Source organism: Saccopteryx bilineata, chromosome 3, assembly GCF_036850765.1.
Source record: "Saccopteryx bilineata isolate mSacBil1 chromosome 3, mSacBil1_pri_phased_curated, whole genome shotgun sequence".
Taxonomy (NCBI): Eukaryota; Metazoa; Chordata; class Mammalia; order Chiroptera; family Emballonuridae; genus Saccopteryx; species Saccopteryx bilineata.
This window is the reverse complement of record NC_089492.1, coordinates 127,047,338-127,062,634: the sequence shown is the minus strand read 5'-3', so window position 1 is coordinate 127,062,634 and position 15,297 is coordinate 127,047,338. Positions and strand designations below refer to the sequence as shown.

The 15,297-nt window shown below is 51.0% G+C and overlaps 1 protein-coding gene across 2 annotated transcripts in view; it reads left to right on the top strand.

Moving 5' to 3' along the window:
* Window positions 1-14,973, top strand: part of ADD2 (adducin 2) — a 117,023-nt gene extending 102,050 nt beyond the window's left edge. For both annotated transcript variants that reach the window (XM_066267341.1, XM_066267342.1), the window contains exons 12-16: window positions 411-530; window positions 1,413-1,502; window positions 3,379-3,526; window positions 5,226-5,351; window positions 12,377-14,973. In XM_066267341.1, the coding sequence (XP_066123438.1) occupies window positions 411-530; window positions 1,413-1,502; window positions 3,379-3,526; window positions 5,226-5,351; window positions 12,377-12,684 (792 nt within the window). In that variant the 3' untranslated portion in view covers window positions 12,685-14,973. The remainder of the gene's footprint in view (window positions 1-410; window positions 531-1,412; window positions 1,503-3,378; window positions 3,527-5,225; window positions 5,352-12,376) is intronic.
* Window positions 14,974-15,297: the final 324 nt, after the last annotated feature.

Below are 15,297 nucleotides of genomic sequence, written 5' to 3'. Positions count from 1 at the left end.
ACACACACACCTTGACTCTTCTTTTGATTTTTCATGAACATTAAAATAGTTGACAGCCAAACAGAATAGCTCTTCATTAGAGAGGGGAAAAAAAATGAAGCCCTGTAAGTTAACATGGAGTCATCTAACACTTAAGCTCAAGCTGCCTGTCTGTCAACGCTGGTTACCAAGGTTCTGACCCTTTCTCTTAAGTGTTTTCCATGGCTGTTGACCTGGGGCCTTCTTTGGCAGCTGGATCATTTGTTGCCCATCCTGCTCTGGGAGACAGACATCACAGAGGAGAGACATGTTGTTCAGGCTTGCTGACCTTCCATGTAGGCCAGTGGGCCCAGATCGCATGGGTTGGGTCACTGGGGAGGACGCATGGGTTTTACTCTGTTGCCTTACCCACCTGCCTTGTGTGTGTTCAGTGGATGAAGGCGGACGAGGTGGAGAAATCCAGCAGTGGCATGCCCATACGGATCGAAAACCCAAACCAATTTGTGCCTCTCTACACTGACCCCCAAGAAGTGCTGGACATGAGGAACAAGGTAGGGAGGTAGCTAACTGTCTCACTATCTCTTCTTTGTCAAGAGTACTGGGGGGGGGGCTGGGGGCAGGGGCGGGATGTACCTGCCCAATCAACACCCCTGATGCCTCTCTTGGGAAAGGAACTGCTGTTATTGGCTCTTTTCTGGGCACTGGGCTGAGTGCTATACTTCTGTGGTCCTATGGGACCCTCATACATAGAGGCTTGTGTTAGACATTAGATGTGTTTATGAGACCTGCCCACACATTGAATTTTTATGAATTTTATGCTATTTATGTTCTTATCCTTTTGGCCAAGATTTCAACATCCTTTATATTCCTTTCTCCACCTTTGCTTTACAGTTCACTTACATTTCTAAAGTTGCTTTAAAAACTCAGGCTGTAGCAGACCACCTCCAGGCCAGATACACTCCCAGAGCTGGGTTTCAACGTGTGGGGCCTCTGCAGTGCTTGTTTCACACGCAGATTCCTGGGTCTCCTCCCTGTCAAAGGATTCAGATTCAGACCAGAGGGGTGGGCCCAGGAGTCTGTATTCTAAACAAACCCCTCAGGGGCTTCACAGGAATATTAAACTCGGAGGCTCTCCCTCAAGGACCGACTGTGCCTCCTTTTACTCTCCACCTCCTCCAGTTACCTTCTCTGAGTCAGCGAGGCCCTGTGTGGTGTATAAACTGTTTAGTCACTCTGAAACAAACGTGGAGACTGTGTCAGCATGGATGGACTGTGTTAGAAATAGAGGAGACAGGGTCCTACGCCGCTGGGAAACCTTATTAGGCCCAAGTCACAGACCGCACTGGACACCAGTATGCCCTGGGAATGCCCCTCCCACTCTCCACGGCCTGACACTGCACACTGGCTTACTCTCCGCCTCCCTTTCCCCCTAGATTCGAGAACAAAACCGACAAGATGTGAAGTCGGCAGGGCCCCAGTCCCAGCTCCTGGCGAGTGTCATCGCTGAGAAGAGCCGAAGCCCGGTACAGCAGAGGCGGCCCCTGTCTGGAGGGGAAGCGAGTTTGCCTTCTGGGTCTTCAGTGCCTGGGGTTGGGCAGGAGGACCCCTGAGTCCTTGTGCCTACCTCCCCTCTGATCTTGGGTGCTGGTGCTCTTGCTGCGAAAAAAATGTTGTGAGGACCAGGGACAGTGTCTAAGAGCCCCCTGTGGGCACTGGGTAGGCAGCAGCTGCCCACCTGCCCATGGGTGTGAGGCCGACTTCCATGTTTCCCCCATGACACTTCAGTCTGCCCTCTATTAGTATCTTGCAAAGTGGGGGAAGGCAGAAACGTGGCTGGCAGCTCCCAGCTGCTCCCAACCAGCCTGCCCCGAGCATGTCTGGCCTCTGCATGGATGTGGCATCATGACATTGTAGCATTGGGACGACGCTCACACGTTCTCAGAGGGGAGGCATGTATATAAGGACTGGTGCTCCTGCCGCCCAGAGGGGCAGGTAGTTGCTCACACACACCCACATAGAGTTAGAAAGTATCAAGTCGTTTCCATGCTTGAGATAGAACAGTGTTTGTCTAGTGTTTAGCAAAAGGGGTGAAGGTCAGAATTCTGGCTCATGTTGGAAATAATTGCTGCTCATTGCAAACTAGCAGTGGGCACAGCCTCTTCCTTTGAGTAAGAAAGAGTGGAAGAGAGGAGCCATTCCTCTCTGCTGAGCGAGCTGGGGCAGTGCAGTGATTTCCGACTGGGCTGCAGCCCGCGGGATGCGTGCCCATTGGCAGGAGAACTGTGAAGGTTACCCATCTCCACCCCACCGCAACTCAGCCAAGATGAGGAACACCAAATGTGCCCCTGGGTCAAGGATGGGAATACCGCATGATAATGGGAGGTGCGAGTTCAAGACAATGAGCAAAACTGTTAAAGACTCAGACATTTATCCTAATATATGAATACCATTTATTTTGGAGTCCTTCTTCTTGGAATCTCGATGTTGGACTCTCTTTTGAACTCCACAATTCCTTGAGATAGGCCCAGTGCTGCCCCCTTTTGGGAGGAGCCCCCAGGAGAGGAGGACTGGGGGCGGGGTGGGCCCGCTGCTCAGGGCCGCCTCCCCAGGCCAGGCCGTGCTGTCTTGGGCTCCTCCTCAGCGTCAGAGCACTGCAGGCACAGAGGCCAAGGTGGGGATGCTGCCGTAGGAACCAGGACTGTGCAGTGTGAACTTCGGTCCCTGTCTTGAGCTAGAGGGGTCAAAGGACTCCTGAAGCTCCCATAAGCTTACACAGCTGTGAGCTCCCCAGAGGTGGTGAAACAGCCATTTTGCCAACATCCCCACAGGGGACAGGCAAGTGAAGACCCAAGATTCAGGGCTTTGGTTCCCTTGTAATTTATGACTGTGTAAAAGGACTAACAGTGTGGACTGAGAACGCAGAAGCGACTGTGTTTTGCTGCTGTGTGCTGTAGCTTGTGCTGCTTCAGAGGGGCGGGAAGGGGGGGTGCAGTGGGCATGAGTTTGGGGAGCCACCGCTTTGCTGGCTGGATGTTGCTGACTGACTTTGGGCCGCTGACTATATTTGCACAGTGATGGCTTGCAAGCATCCACAGGAAGGACTGCAATAAAGGTGTGTCTTCCTTCTGCTTGGGAACATCCTTTGATTTTATTTCTGGGGCAGAGGGTAGGACCCCTGCATTCATCTAGGCAGTTGCAGAGGATCTGGGTGTGGGGTGAGGTAGCCACAGGGAGGAGTGAACAGCCCCTACCTTGAGGCCTGTGCTGTTTCCAAGGAGCTGCATGTCACGCTGTCCTTAGCACGACCACTGGCAGCCACATGAGTCTGAAAGGAATCTCGGGCCGGGGCCCCAGCCCCGGCGTTCAGAGAGCAACACACAGTCTGTGGTTAACTTTCAGTCTACAGACAGCCAGCTGATGGCCAAGGGCGACACGGACACCAAAGATGAGTCAGAGGAGACGGTGCCCAACCCCTTCAGCCAACTCACTGACCAGGAGTTGGAGGAATACAAGAAAGAGGTGGAGAGGAAGAAACTAGAACTTGAAGGTAAAGAACCCCAGCGCTTCAGGGTCTCCCAGGGTGGAGGGGAGAGCGAGGGGAAGTCCAGAGAGAGCGCGGAGCAGCCAGCAGCCCTGGAACTGTCCTTCCTCGGGCACGGCCCTCGGGCTCGGTCTAGCCTCTGCTTTCATATTTAGCCACCTGCTTCTCTGTCTTCTCATCAAATCCTCAATTTGATCTTCTGCCAATCACCAAATAATATTGTTATTAGCATAATCCTATCAATCACAATAATGACCCTCGTTATGCAAGGCCTAACAGTTCCACTGAGGCCCTCCCCCAACCCTCTCAACTGAGTATAGAGTTAGTCCTTGGAGAGTGCTTAGAATAGTGCCTGTAGATGTGGCGTAGGGCAGTAAACACCAGATAAATTTAGTTATAATAGTGGTAGTTAGTAATTATCTTCCAGAGCTGGTATAAACCTTTTAGACAATCAGAACTCCCCACCAGCTGACTATTTTTTTTCTTACCTCTCCTTTATTTCAGAGTCTTTAGTTAAGCCCACCGTCCCTGTTGACTCACGGATCGATACGCATACTCAGTGATGGTTTACGTGCCCTTGTCCCTTCCTGGCTTCACTTCTGGGCCAGCCTGATTCCAGGTCATCTACAAGTCAGGCTCCATCTCAAACCCCCTCCTGCTAGCCCGCGCTGTCTCTCCTCACCCCCCACATTGAGCTGTCCCTTCTCTTTGCTTCAGGAGCACTCGAGGTCTGAGACCCAGAACTCAGCTCCTGGTGTTGTCCAGCGGCTGGGCTTCTACTCCTCAGGGCAGGCTCTCCCTCCACGATGCCCCTCCCCACCTAGGGTCAGACACCATCCTCGGTGCCAGGCACGCACTGGGAAAACCTTGCTGGCTTGCTCAGAGTTCTGATGGGTCAATTGAAAAAGTAGGTAGAAAAATATGGTGATTTTTATCCCTAGGCATTGTTTGCACTGAACGTGTAAATGAGATAAATGAAAATGAGTTATATGACACTAAGTCATGCGTGGGACCTGTCCTGCAGACTTGCTGCCTACATCAGGGATAGCATATTCCACAGATGGATGTGCTCTGTTGGAGGAACCAGAACATGGCTGTGACTTCTCCCACTGGCCTCCCCCAGGATGTCACAGAATTAATAAAAGGTTAGGGGAGCAGCCCTGGCCAGTTGGCTCAGCAGTAGAGCGTTGGCCTGGCATGCGGGGGACCCGGGTTCGATTCCCGGCCAGGGCACATAGGAGAAGCGCCCATTTGCTTCTCCACCCCCACCTCCTCCTTCCTCTCTGTCTCTCTCTTCCCCTCCTGCAGCCAAGGCTCCATTGGAGCAAAGATGGCCCGGGCGCTGGGGATGGCTCCTTGGCCTCTGCCCCAGGCGCTAGAGTGGCTCTGGTCGTGGCAGAGCAACGCCCTGGAGGGGCAGAGCATCGCCCCCTGGTGGGCAGAGCGTTGCCCCTGGTGGGCGTGCCAGGTGGATCCCGGTCGGGCGCATGTGGGAGTCTGTCTGACTGTCTCTCCCCGTTTCCAGCTTCAGAAAAATACAAAAATAAAAATAAAATAAAATAAAAAAAAAGGTTAGGGGAGCACCTAACTCCAGCCAGGAGAAATGAGGACAGAGGAGGAGAAAGCAGTTTCTATAAAGCATTCTCTTTCTGTCTACCTCTCATCTGCTTGACCTTTATACTGGGGTGGTTTTCTGTATTTTCAGGGGAGAAAGAAACCACTGCAGAGGAGCCTGGCTCACCTGTAAAGTCAGCACCTGCTTCCCCTGCACAGAGTCCAGTGAAGTCAGAGACAAAGAGCCCCGTGGTCTCTCCCTCCAAGTCTTTAGACGGTGAGTGGAGCAGAGCGGCCAGGAGGGAGGGAAGTGTGTCCACAGGCTGAGGAAGGGGCCTGCCTGGGAGGCGGGGCAGGCGTGCACAGGGCAGATGTCTGCCTGGAAGGCGGGGCCTGCCTTTCAACAGGTGTCACCACCCCCCACCCGGAAAGGCTTTCCCTCCACCGTATCTAGGGAATCTGAAATAGGGGTTACTAACTTACGCTCGTTCCATTCACTAGCTGTGACCACACACCTTCCGTTCATGACTCTTAGCTTTCTCACGTCTGACTCTGACTGGGTTGGCTAATGGGCCTTTCTAGATGCAGCAGCCCAGGGCTCAGACCTTAATGTGCCCAGGGGTCACCTAGGGATCTTTTAAAAATGAAGATTTTGGTGCAGCCAGTCTGGGGTAGGGCCTGAGACTCAGCATTTCCAGCAAGCTCTCAGGTGAGGCTGATGAGGTTGTTCTCAACCTTGACTGCACTTGGGAATCGAGGGGGCCGGGCCGGGCAGAAGTGCTTTAGCAACCCTGACGCCTGCTTGGGCCCCATCCCCAGTGGTTCTGATTTAAACGATTTGGGGGTGAGGGAGGGAAGGAGTGAAGCCTGGAGTTTTAAGATCCCCCAGGTGATTCTAATGTGTAGCCCAGGTCAAGAACCACTTACTAGCTACTAGTTTAGAGGACTGAGTTCTAGGCCCAACTCAGCTGCTAGTAATAGTTCAACTGCTAATTTTATAAAATCAGATAATCTCTGTGCCTCAGTCTCTTTGTCTGTCAAATGGGACTACTATTTTCCCTTTTTAGGGTTCTGATATGTGTAAGGAAAGTTGTAAATGAAAAATGCTTTGAACGAGTAAAAGCATGATTTAAATGTAAGAGATAATTATGGCTGTGGTCAATCATATATATTATATATATATGACAGATAATAATAGTATTATAGTCCATACCATCTAAATCATAAAAGTGTCTTCAGTGAGCTCCTGAAATTACTTCTGACCCCCACTCTTCCTGACCCCAAGGGCCCTCACCACAGGGTTTATACCACCATGTAGGGAGCAAGGGTTTGGTGGCCTGCTGGGATCTTCTCCCTCCTGGCTAGAATGGCCACATTTGTGGAAGTTGCTAGAATCCCCCAACCCCTAGTGCCCTCTAAAGGCAAAATGCTGCCTCCAGGGCAGGCCAGGTGTTGCCGGAGGAAACCCATCTGCTTGAGGCCAGAGCCCCGAGTGGCTGTCCCCTGACTGCTTGTGTTTGTGTTCGTTGTGTCTCATCGTAGTGTTGTCGACCTGTCTCCACAATGTCTTCCTTTCTCTTCCCATTTGTGCCTTCATCAAAGGAGTTTCCTCCGATTCTGAATACTTGTCTCTGTAGTAAGTATAGAGAGGCTGTTTACTAACCCACCCCAACATTCGCAAAGGGAGACGGAGGACTTTTTCAAAAGAAATATATCCCCCCTCCCCTTTTTGCAACTCACAACCCTGCCTTCAGGAGGTTTCCTGGCTATAAAACTCATGACCGATTCCATATGTGCTATGCATGGACAAGATTTCCCTGAACGATCTACACACGTACGATACGCTCATGCAAAGACACACACTGATACTCACACAGCGCATGCCACCCAGAAGAAACAAGCCCCCCACAGGGAATGCGCAGTGGGGCCAGCCTCTGGGCACTCCCAGTAGTAGAGTGCTTGTGGCCCTCAGGAGTACATCTACATACCGGTTTTGAATGCATGGATACCTCTAAGGAGCCAGTGACCTCTTCCAGGGCTGTGGCCAGAGCCTGAATAACCTCGGGACCAAATACCTTGTAGGGATGTATAGAGCACCTGGCTCAAGTGCTGTCTTCAGTGTCCCTCAGGGCGTGCACACCTACTGCACAGGGAATCCAGACTGGAGAGGAGGCTCACGTCAGGAGTGGGGGAGGGCTGGCAATTTCGTTTTAGCTCCTGGGAGCCCCTTGGAGTGAGGTCTGCTGCTCGCTGGGACAGAGGGCAGGAGGAAGGCTGTGTTGGGTGGGTAACTGCTTCCCCACCCCCTGACATTGTCCCCACTGAGCAGGATTCCTGCTTTCTCTCTTGTACACTATATGCCCCAGTGGAAAGCACACCGAAGCTGAGTTGTAGAAAAGTGAAGGTCTCCCTTGAAGACTCTTCCTGTAATGCAGACAGAGCTGGGAAGTGTAGGCCTCCTTGGAGCAGACCCCACGTGATGGGGCATAAGCTGTAGTGGGTGACCAGTACGACGTGGTGCTGGTGGCCCTGACCAGTTGCCCAGTGGCTTGCCCAACTCCTCAGGGCAGACGGGGCTGACCCTCCGAGCAGCAGCTGCAGTTTTACATTTAGCTCACTCATCAGATCAGGCTTTGTCATCAGGTGTCACCATGCTCTCAGGTCTTCTTGTGCTGAGTCACCTCACTGTCACTCCTCATCTGTCTCCCCGCCTCCTACCCCATCAGCCTCTCTGAACAAAAGTCTTTCAAATCTGGCCATCTTTGTTTTTGTCTTCTGACTGATCAGCTCCTGATTTTCCTGCCCTTGCTAACTCCATCCTCCAGAGACCCTTCAGGTGCACCGCCATGCCTTAAAGAAATAGCCCTGCATTTAACATCAGATCAGCTCTGCCACGGACTAATTTAGACATCCCCAATAAGTTACTTAAGAACACTTCATAAGAGAGGGATACCATGAATCCAGCTCACAGCATTGTTATCAGGATAAAATGATAGAGATAGGTGATAAGAGGACTATCTAATATGCTCAGACAAATTGGATTCTCACTGTGTACTATGTCCTTGGCATTGTGAAAGAGAATATAGCACTTGTTTTAAGCTACTTATGGTAGCTTTGGGGTTGTTATATAGCAATAGATAATTAGTAAATCTCAGTGTATAATAAAAACTGATTTTATGGAAATTAGTTCTTCTGTGGGTTGACTGGGCTCAGGAGGCTGGTTCTTCTGCTCCACTGATATCAGCGGGGCCTGCAGTCATCTGGGAGCTTCACTCAACTGGAACGTCTAAGATGGTGCGCTCACATGTCAGGTGCCCTGGCAGGGGCAGCTGAAGGCTCAGTTCTGCCAGGACACTGGGGTGGTGTCTGTTTCTCTGTCTCTGTTTCTCTCCTCATGGTTGTAGGACCTCTCCACGTGTGTTTCCATCAGGGTAGTTGGACTTTACACATGCTGTCTCAGGGCTTCCCAAATTATAAAAGCAGAAGCTGCTATGCTTTCTAAACTCTGGCCTGAGGCTAGCTCAGTGGCACTTCTTCTATATTCTGTTTGTTTCTGTAAGCCACGGGGCCAGCCCATATTCAGTGTGAGAGAGCATCACATCCAAATTTGAGCTCTTACAAAATGATAAATGGCTTGACCAGGTGGTGGTGCAGTGGATAGAGCGTCAGACTGAGATGCAGAGGACCCAGGTTCAAAACCCCAAGGTTGCCGGTTGCCGGCTTGAGCACGGGCTCACCAGCTTGAGTGCAGAGTCTCTGGCTTGAGTGTGGGATCATAGACATGACCCCATGGTCGCTGACTTGAGTCCAAAGGTCGCTGGCTTGAAGCCCAGGGTTGCTGGCTTGAGCCCAAGGTCACTGGCTTGAGCAAGGGGTCACTCGCTCTGCTGTAGTCTGCTGGTCAAGGCATGTATGAGAAAGCAATCAATGAACAACTAAGGAGCTGCAACGAAGAACTGATGCTTCTCATTGCTCTCCTTCCTCTCTGTCTGTCCCTATCTGTCCCTCTCTCTATCTTTCTCTGTCTCTGTAAAAAAAAAAAAAGAAAGAAAGATAAATGACACATGCAAATGTAGAATGAATATATTGGCAGTAGTTTTAGAGAAGGGCAAGATCATTGTCAAATGTCAAGGGAGGCTTGAGTCAGACCATGGGGCGACATATACTTGCACTGGCCAACAGTAGAGCGGGTTATTCAATGGTGGTGGCCAGGAAGTGGGAGGAGTAAAAATACTGGAAAGGACACTGGAAGATCAACGAACAATGAGTAGTTTGAGGCTGAGGGATGGTTATAAATCAAGTCTGAGAGATGAAATGTCCAAACAAGCTCAGGCTCTCCTTACAGAAGCACCTCTCTTCCCCCTCCATCTTCTGCAAGCCTTTTGGCCTTTTGTCGACCCGTTCACAGGGGTCTGGATGTGGGCCCTGGCTGCCAAGTTTAATCTTGCTCCAAATTACCACTCTGAATCCCTCCTTCCCCTCTGTCTGGCCACCATTCCTGGAGAGAGCCCCCAGTTTTCAGCCTCTGCTGCACCCCACCCACCCCCATATCTGTCCTCTACTCCCAGAGCTCTCAGTACCCCAGTGGGGAGAAAGCCAGTGTGCTCCTAGGGGCTGCTGGAAGACAAGCTCCCTCTGCCCCTAGCGCCTGGGCTTTTTCTCAACTGCTGAAGACCAGTTGAGAGCTCCATGTAGTTCCAGCCTTTACTCTCTTGGGATGTAAACAGAGGAGAGTCAGGCTCTCAGACTTGGTCCTTGATACTTTCCAGGAGCCCAATAAGTGCTTATTTCTGGAGCCCTGACTTATCACCCTTTCTTTTGGCCAATCAAACTCTCCAGTGGTCTCTGCCGCTGAGGGACAGACCTCAATTTGGAGCCTGGCTCCTCCTAGCCTCACTGGGCCTCCACTAGCCCACTTTCATTACTGCTCCTCCCCCAAACAACTGATAGTGTGGGAGCTCTGAGATTCTCGTGGGTGTACTCAGTGTGGCCTTGCTCACTGAGGAGTGAGAAGTTGTAGTGCCACTCTGCTAAACCAAGACACGCACCAGGAGCTGAGGCTGTAGATGAGGCAGACAGCAAGGTGGGTATGAGTGAAGGGCACGGATGAAGGGCACTGTTGGAGCAAAGATCCTCATCTACCAGGACAGGAAAGGACACATGGAATGAAAGTAGGAGCCTGTCTTGCCCACAGTTATCTTTATGGAGCTAGAAGGCAGGTACTAAAATCACCTGGGAGGGTCAGGCTTGAGAAACGTGTCTTACGGGGCCATCCAGAAGAGCGGCCTGCAGGGAGAGTCCGGAGTGAGGCTGCAGAACGAGGGAAGGGCACGAGCCCAGGAGGATGAGTGGGGACAGGGGACCGGGTCCAGGAGACAAAGGCCAGCACTCAGCGATGCTGCTTGTGTACATGGCTGGGCCGGGTCAGCTCGGAAGACTCAGGCTAGGACAGACAGGAAAGAAGATGAGGTGAGGCGCTGGCTTGGCTAGGACAAAACCAGTCACACCTTCATCCATTTGCTCACGCATTTGACCGTTCGTGGGTTCTGCATTTTTTGAGTACCTTCTGTGAGCTAGTTACATAGGTAATTTAGGTACAGTCCTGCCCTAATTATTTCAGTTCTGAGGGGGAGACAAGCATAAACAAGGAAGTTTGGTTGTTTTACAGTGTCCATGGTGGAAGTTTATATAGTGGGGGCAGAAAGGGGTGAGTGATCAATTCTACTTGGAAGAGGGAGGGGTCAGGAAAGACTTGAAGGAAGAAGTGTAGTCCCGCTGACTCACTGTATGGGGTAAAGGTTGGGAATGCAGGAGAGAGAAGGGCCTTCCAAACAGAGGGAAACAGGTTGGGGTGACAGGGAGGGGTCAAGGGACCAGAGACTGATAAAGCCAGATAGCAGGTGAACTGAGGAGAGTACACAGGGAGAAGGCTGTGTCTGCTCGTTTCCTGCATTCAAGAATACTGCCAGGTAATGGCCATAGGAACACACGGCAGGAGGCAAGCAGGGGCTTTAGGAGTCGAGCATTGGGGAGCTTGGTAGTTAGATGATCACAGAACGCGGGCTGGACAGGAGGAATGGGAGCCTGTGGCCAAGGTCTTTGGTTCTGAGAGAGAGGCAGTCCTCAGAAGTCGCCTGTGGGAGAGCTTCGACTTGCCCAGCCTATTTCAGAAGTTGTGAAAGACCTTATCCAGATAGTTAAACCAGTCCATTCTAACCGTCCCCCAACTGACCCTGTCCATCCCATCTTCCATGTAACTGTACATTTTCTTAGTCATCACCCCTGTCAAAAACCCTAGCCTTTTCCTAAAGCCCATTTTCACCCACTCTCTCTGCGACACCAGCCTTACCTGTCCCCATTACATTCCTGTGCAGCCCAGCACGCCAGGGTCCTTCTGTGACATGTGTCTCTGCCACACTCACACTGCCACACTCACACTCTCACACATGCCTCAGTCTCCCACAGTGAGAAGGGCACTGAGCTGGCTGTCAGCATACGAGAGTCCCCTCCTCCTCAACTGTTTACTCAGTTTCCATAGCTGCAAACTGGGGAGCAGGTGAGACTGGCGATCTTTACAATCCTTTCTACTTTTCAAAGTCAACGGTTTTGTAATTGTTCCTCCTCCCTCCTCATCCAGGCGTTCCAAAGCTCAAGTGGAAGCAGGTTGGAGTGAGAGTGGGAGGGTAGAGAAAGGGCCGCAGGAAGGCGTTGGTGCTGGGGTCCTAGTGGTTCGGCTTTGAAGATGGTGCCAATCCTGGCAGGTTCCCTCCAGGCGGGATAAAGGCCTGGGTGTGGCACGGGGTGGTAGCAGCCAGGATGGCCCAGCCAGGGATATTCCCCTGTTGGTTAATCCTTATCTTACAAACACGGGGTCCGGGTCACTCAGGAATGAGAACATCATTTTCATACATTTACTGGTGAAACTGAACCAGTTACAACTCTTAGATGCTTCCACTAAGTCGTCCATGACACTGCTCTCCCCGCTCCTACAGCCTCTGTCCCCACCTGTGTCTGTTCCTTCATTCTGTGCCTAGAAAAGCTCCTACCTGGGTCCTAGCTGGGCCTTCACCACTGCCTGTTTCATTTGCAGACAAGAGCCTGAGTTACTGACCTGCCCAGGGCTCGTTCCCAGGGCAGGCTGCGGGGAAGGGGGCAGGTCTGGGTGAGAGCCCTGCCCACCGACATCAGCCTGCCCCCCCCCCCCACTCTGTGCTCACCTCGTAGAATTGCCTAGAAGTGGTTCTGGCGGAAGCTCTCACCTGAATGAGGTCTTATGGGCCGTGTCTTCTGATCTTTTTCCAGAAGGTGCTAAGAAGACAGAAACAAGCAAAGCCACCACGGAGCCTGAAACAACACAGCCAGAAGGGGTGGTGGTCAATGGGAGGGAGGACGAGCACACCGCCGAGGAGATTCTCAGCAAAGGCTTGAGCCAGATGACCACCAACGCTGACACAGATGTTGACACCTCTAAGGACAAAACTGAGTCGGTCACCAGTGGCCCCATGTCCCCAGAGGGCTCACCTTCCAAATCTCCCTCAAAGAAGAAAAAGAAATTCCGAACCCCATCCTTCCTGAAAAAGAGCAAAAAGAAGGAGAAAGTGGAGTCCTGATCCGTGGCACCCTGAGGCTCCCATCCGCACCCTCTCCCCACCTTTCCTTCTCCCCCCTTTGTCCCTGGAAGCACAGGGCTGAGGAGAGAGAGAGTAGGACCCTGGACCACACTCTGATGGGGAACAGAGAGATTGCCCCACCAACCCCTCATTGACAATTGCCCCAGAGAAATCAGGTGACTTTTCCAAGGTCACCCAACTAGTTAGTGGCAGAGCCTACGCTGGAATTCAGGTCTCCTGGCTCCCAGTCCAGTGCTCTTACCACTACACAACACTGCCTAGTTGTGGGCTGCCTTTGTGAGGATGCTGCCCACTGAGCTGAGCCCCAGGCAAGAGGGCCAGAGTGGGCCACATGCTCTCACAGCCTCCAACTAAATCAGGTTGAGGCTTCCCCTGAACAAGGTCCTTTTCCTCGCGGGAACCCAATCTCCTGCTGATAGAGCCATCACTAGGTTTAGAAATCTCTCTTCTCTTTTTCATAGGGCCCCTGCCTTGCTGCTCGCAGTAACCAGACAGATTGACCTGTACCCTTCACCTGAAGTTAGTCTTTGTTTCCAAGGGCTGATGGCTTAGCTTGCGCCTCCCCAACCGGTAACCCCGAGCTTTCTTCTTGGAACCTCCTGAATTATGGATGGAAGAGTTGTAAGAGTTGGCAGACATAGGGCAAGCCAAGACAGCCATAGAATGGGAGATAACTTAGTCAATATAAGAAGCCAGGAGCTTGACCTATTCAAATTGTGTATCTCAGGAGCTTCAAAAGTAAAACCAAATTTAGCTTAGAAAACAATTGTCTCATGCTCAGGGCTGAAGCAGGGGGAAAGTTAGGTCGTCTGTTGGCTGTGGGTCATGTGAGGGTGTTCAAAGCAGCACAGGAGATGCTATGCCTTTCTAGCCTTGCATGACACGTGGAGCTCTGCCCGTCTCACTCCTGGCAGCAGTGAGGTGTCCCCTGACCTTCCCTCAAACCCGGAAGCACTGGTTCATTGACTAGAACTGGCATCTCCCCTTGGCACCTTGACCTTGATTCCTTTGGGTTCCAACTCAGTCATTCTGGGTCCAGCAGAGGAGAATGAGGTGAACTTTTCAGGATTAATCAGAGAAATGCTTACGTGTCCCCTGTCACTACCTGTCCATTCTGGGGCCTGGTAACAACCGCAGCTGTTTTAAATGCCAGCACTATCTTTCCATATTATTCCATGGGGTATCGATTAACGAGTATTCTTGGCTCCTAAAAAATAGACAATCCTTTCTCTTTAAAGCACAGTGTCTTCAAAGGGTATTTTCCCCTTTGGTCCTGATTATTGTAAGAGTATTTTTGAAAGTTCTTGATCATAGTTTCCATGTTTGAGCACTTCCTATATAGAGACACTGTGTAAGCTTTCTATATATTATATCCTTTAACCCTCACAAGAATCCTGTAATGTTGGTAAGATTATTCCCATTTTATGGGTAAGGAAACTGAGCCCCCAAAAGGATAATTCATTGTTCCAGGTGACTTAGCTAGAAAGATCCAGAACCTGGATTTAAATTCAGTTCAGCCTGAGTCCAGAGCCTTTGCTCTTAATAGCTATGGAGACTAGAAATCTTTAACCCTTGAGGGTGGTGGTTTTAGTCCAGGACCCGTTTCTGTGACTGGATTCCACTGCATATAATGTCAGTACTTGAAATGAAGGTGGTGAATCCCCGGTGTTCTCCCTCATCAGTGCACGTTAAGTTCCTGGTTAACGTGGACTGTGGCAAGGCCAGCGTGGACCTCTGACAGAGGAGACGCACGGGCCTTCTGGCTGAGGCAGGAAGTATATCCGCAGTGGGGCTATGTCTTGAGAAGGAAGAAAACTGACACGTCACCAAGGAAAACCCAAGGCCATGTCTCTTTAATGCAGATTCCCAACTCCTATCCCAGCCCCCTCCCTGACACCACCACGCACCCCTCCCCCATTCTACGTTGTGACTGGGTTTTGTGATAGACAACCCAACGATCGGGGGCACTGATGCCTCAGAAAAGTCTGTGATGTAAGAAATGCCTTTAAAAGCCAATCCTTTGATGCCTTCTTTAAAAAAGTAGATTTCACATTTACTCATTCATCCCCTCACCATACCCATTCAGCACCCACAGAATGTCGGGTATTATGCTGACATTAAAAGAGAACAGTCATTGGGCCTAGAAGAATCAGTGGCAAGCAATGTAGAGAAAAGGGTGGGCACAACCATTTTTGCCACTTTTTGTGTTTGGGTTGTTGTAGCTCAGAGATATGTTGATTGACTCTTTATTCCCTTTACAACAGTGAGGCCTCATTTAGATGACTATACCAGAGCTTGCTGGAATTTGAGCATTGTCCTTGGAATTTATGCTGTGGGTCCATCTCATATTCATCCATTTGTTCCTTCCTTGTACATTCAAAAAACACGTATGAGCTTGGACCATGGGCCAGGCCTGAAGGCAGGACTCAGTAGAGGAGGCACGTAGATAAGGTACACACGGGTAAGTGTGCAGAGGCGGCGTTAGGAAGCAATGATTTACTCTCTGGGCCTGAGAAACCTTCCTGAAAGGAGTGATGGTTGAGTTAGATTTTTCAAAACAAAGAGGAATTTTCCAGGAGAACGAAAGGTTTG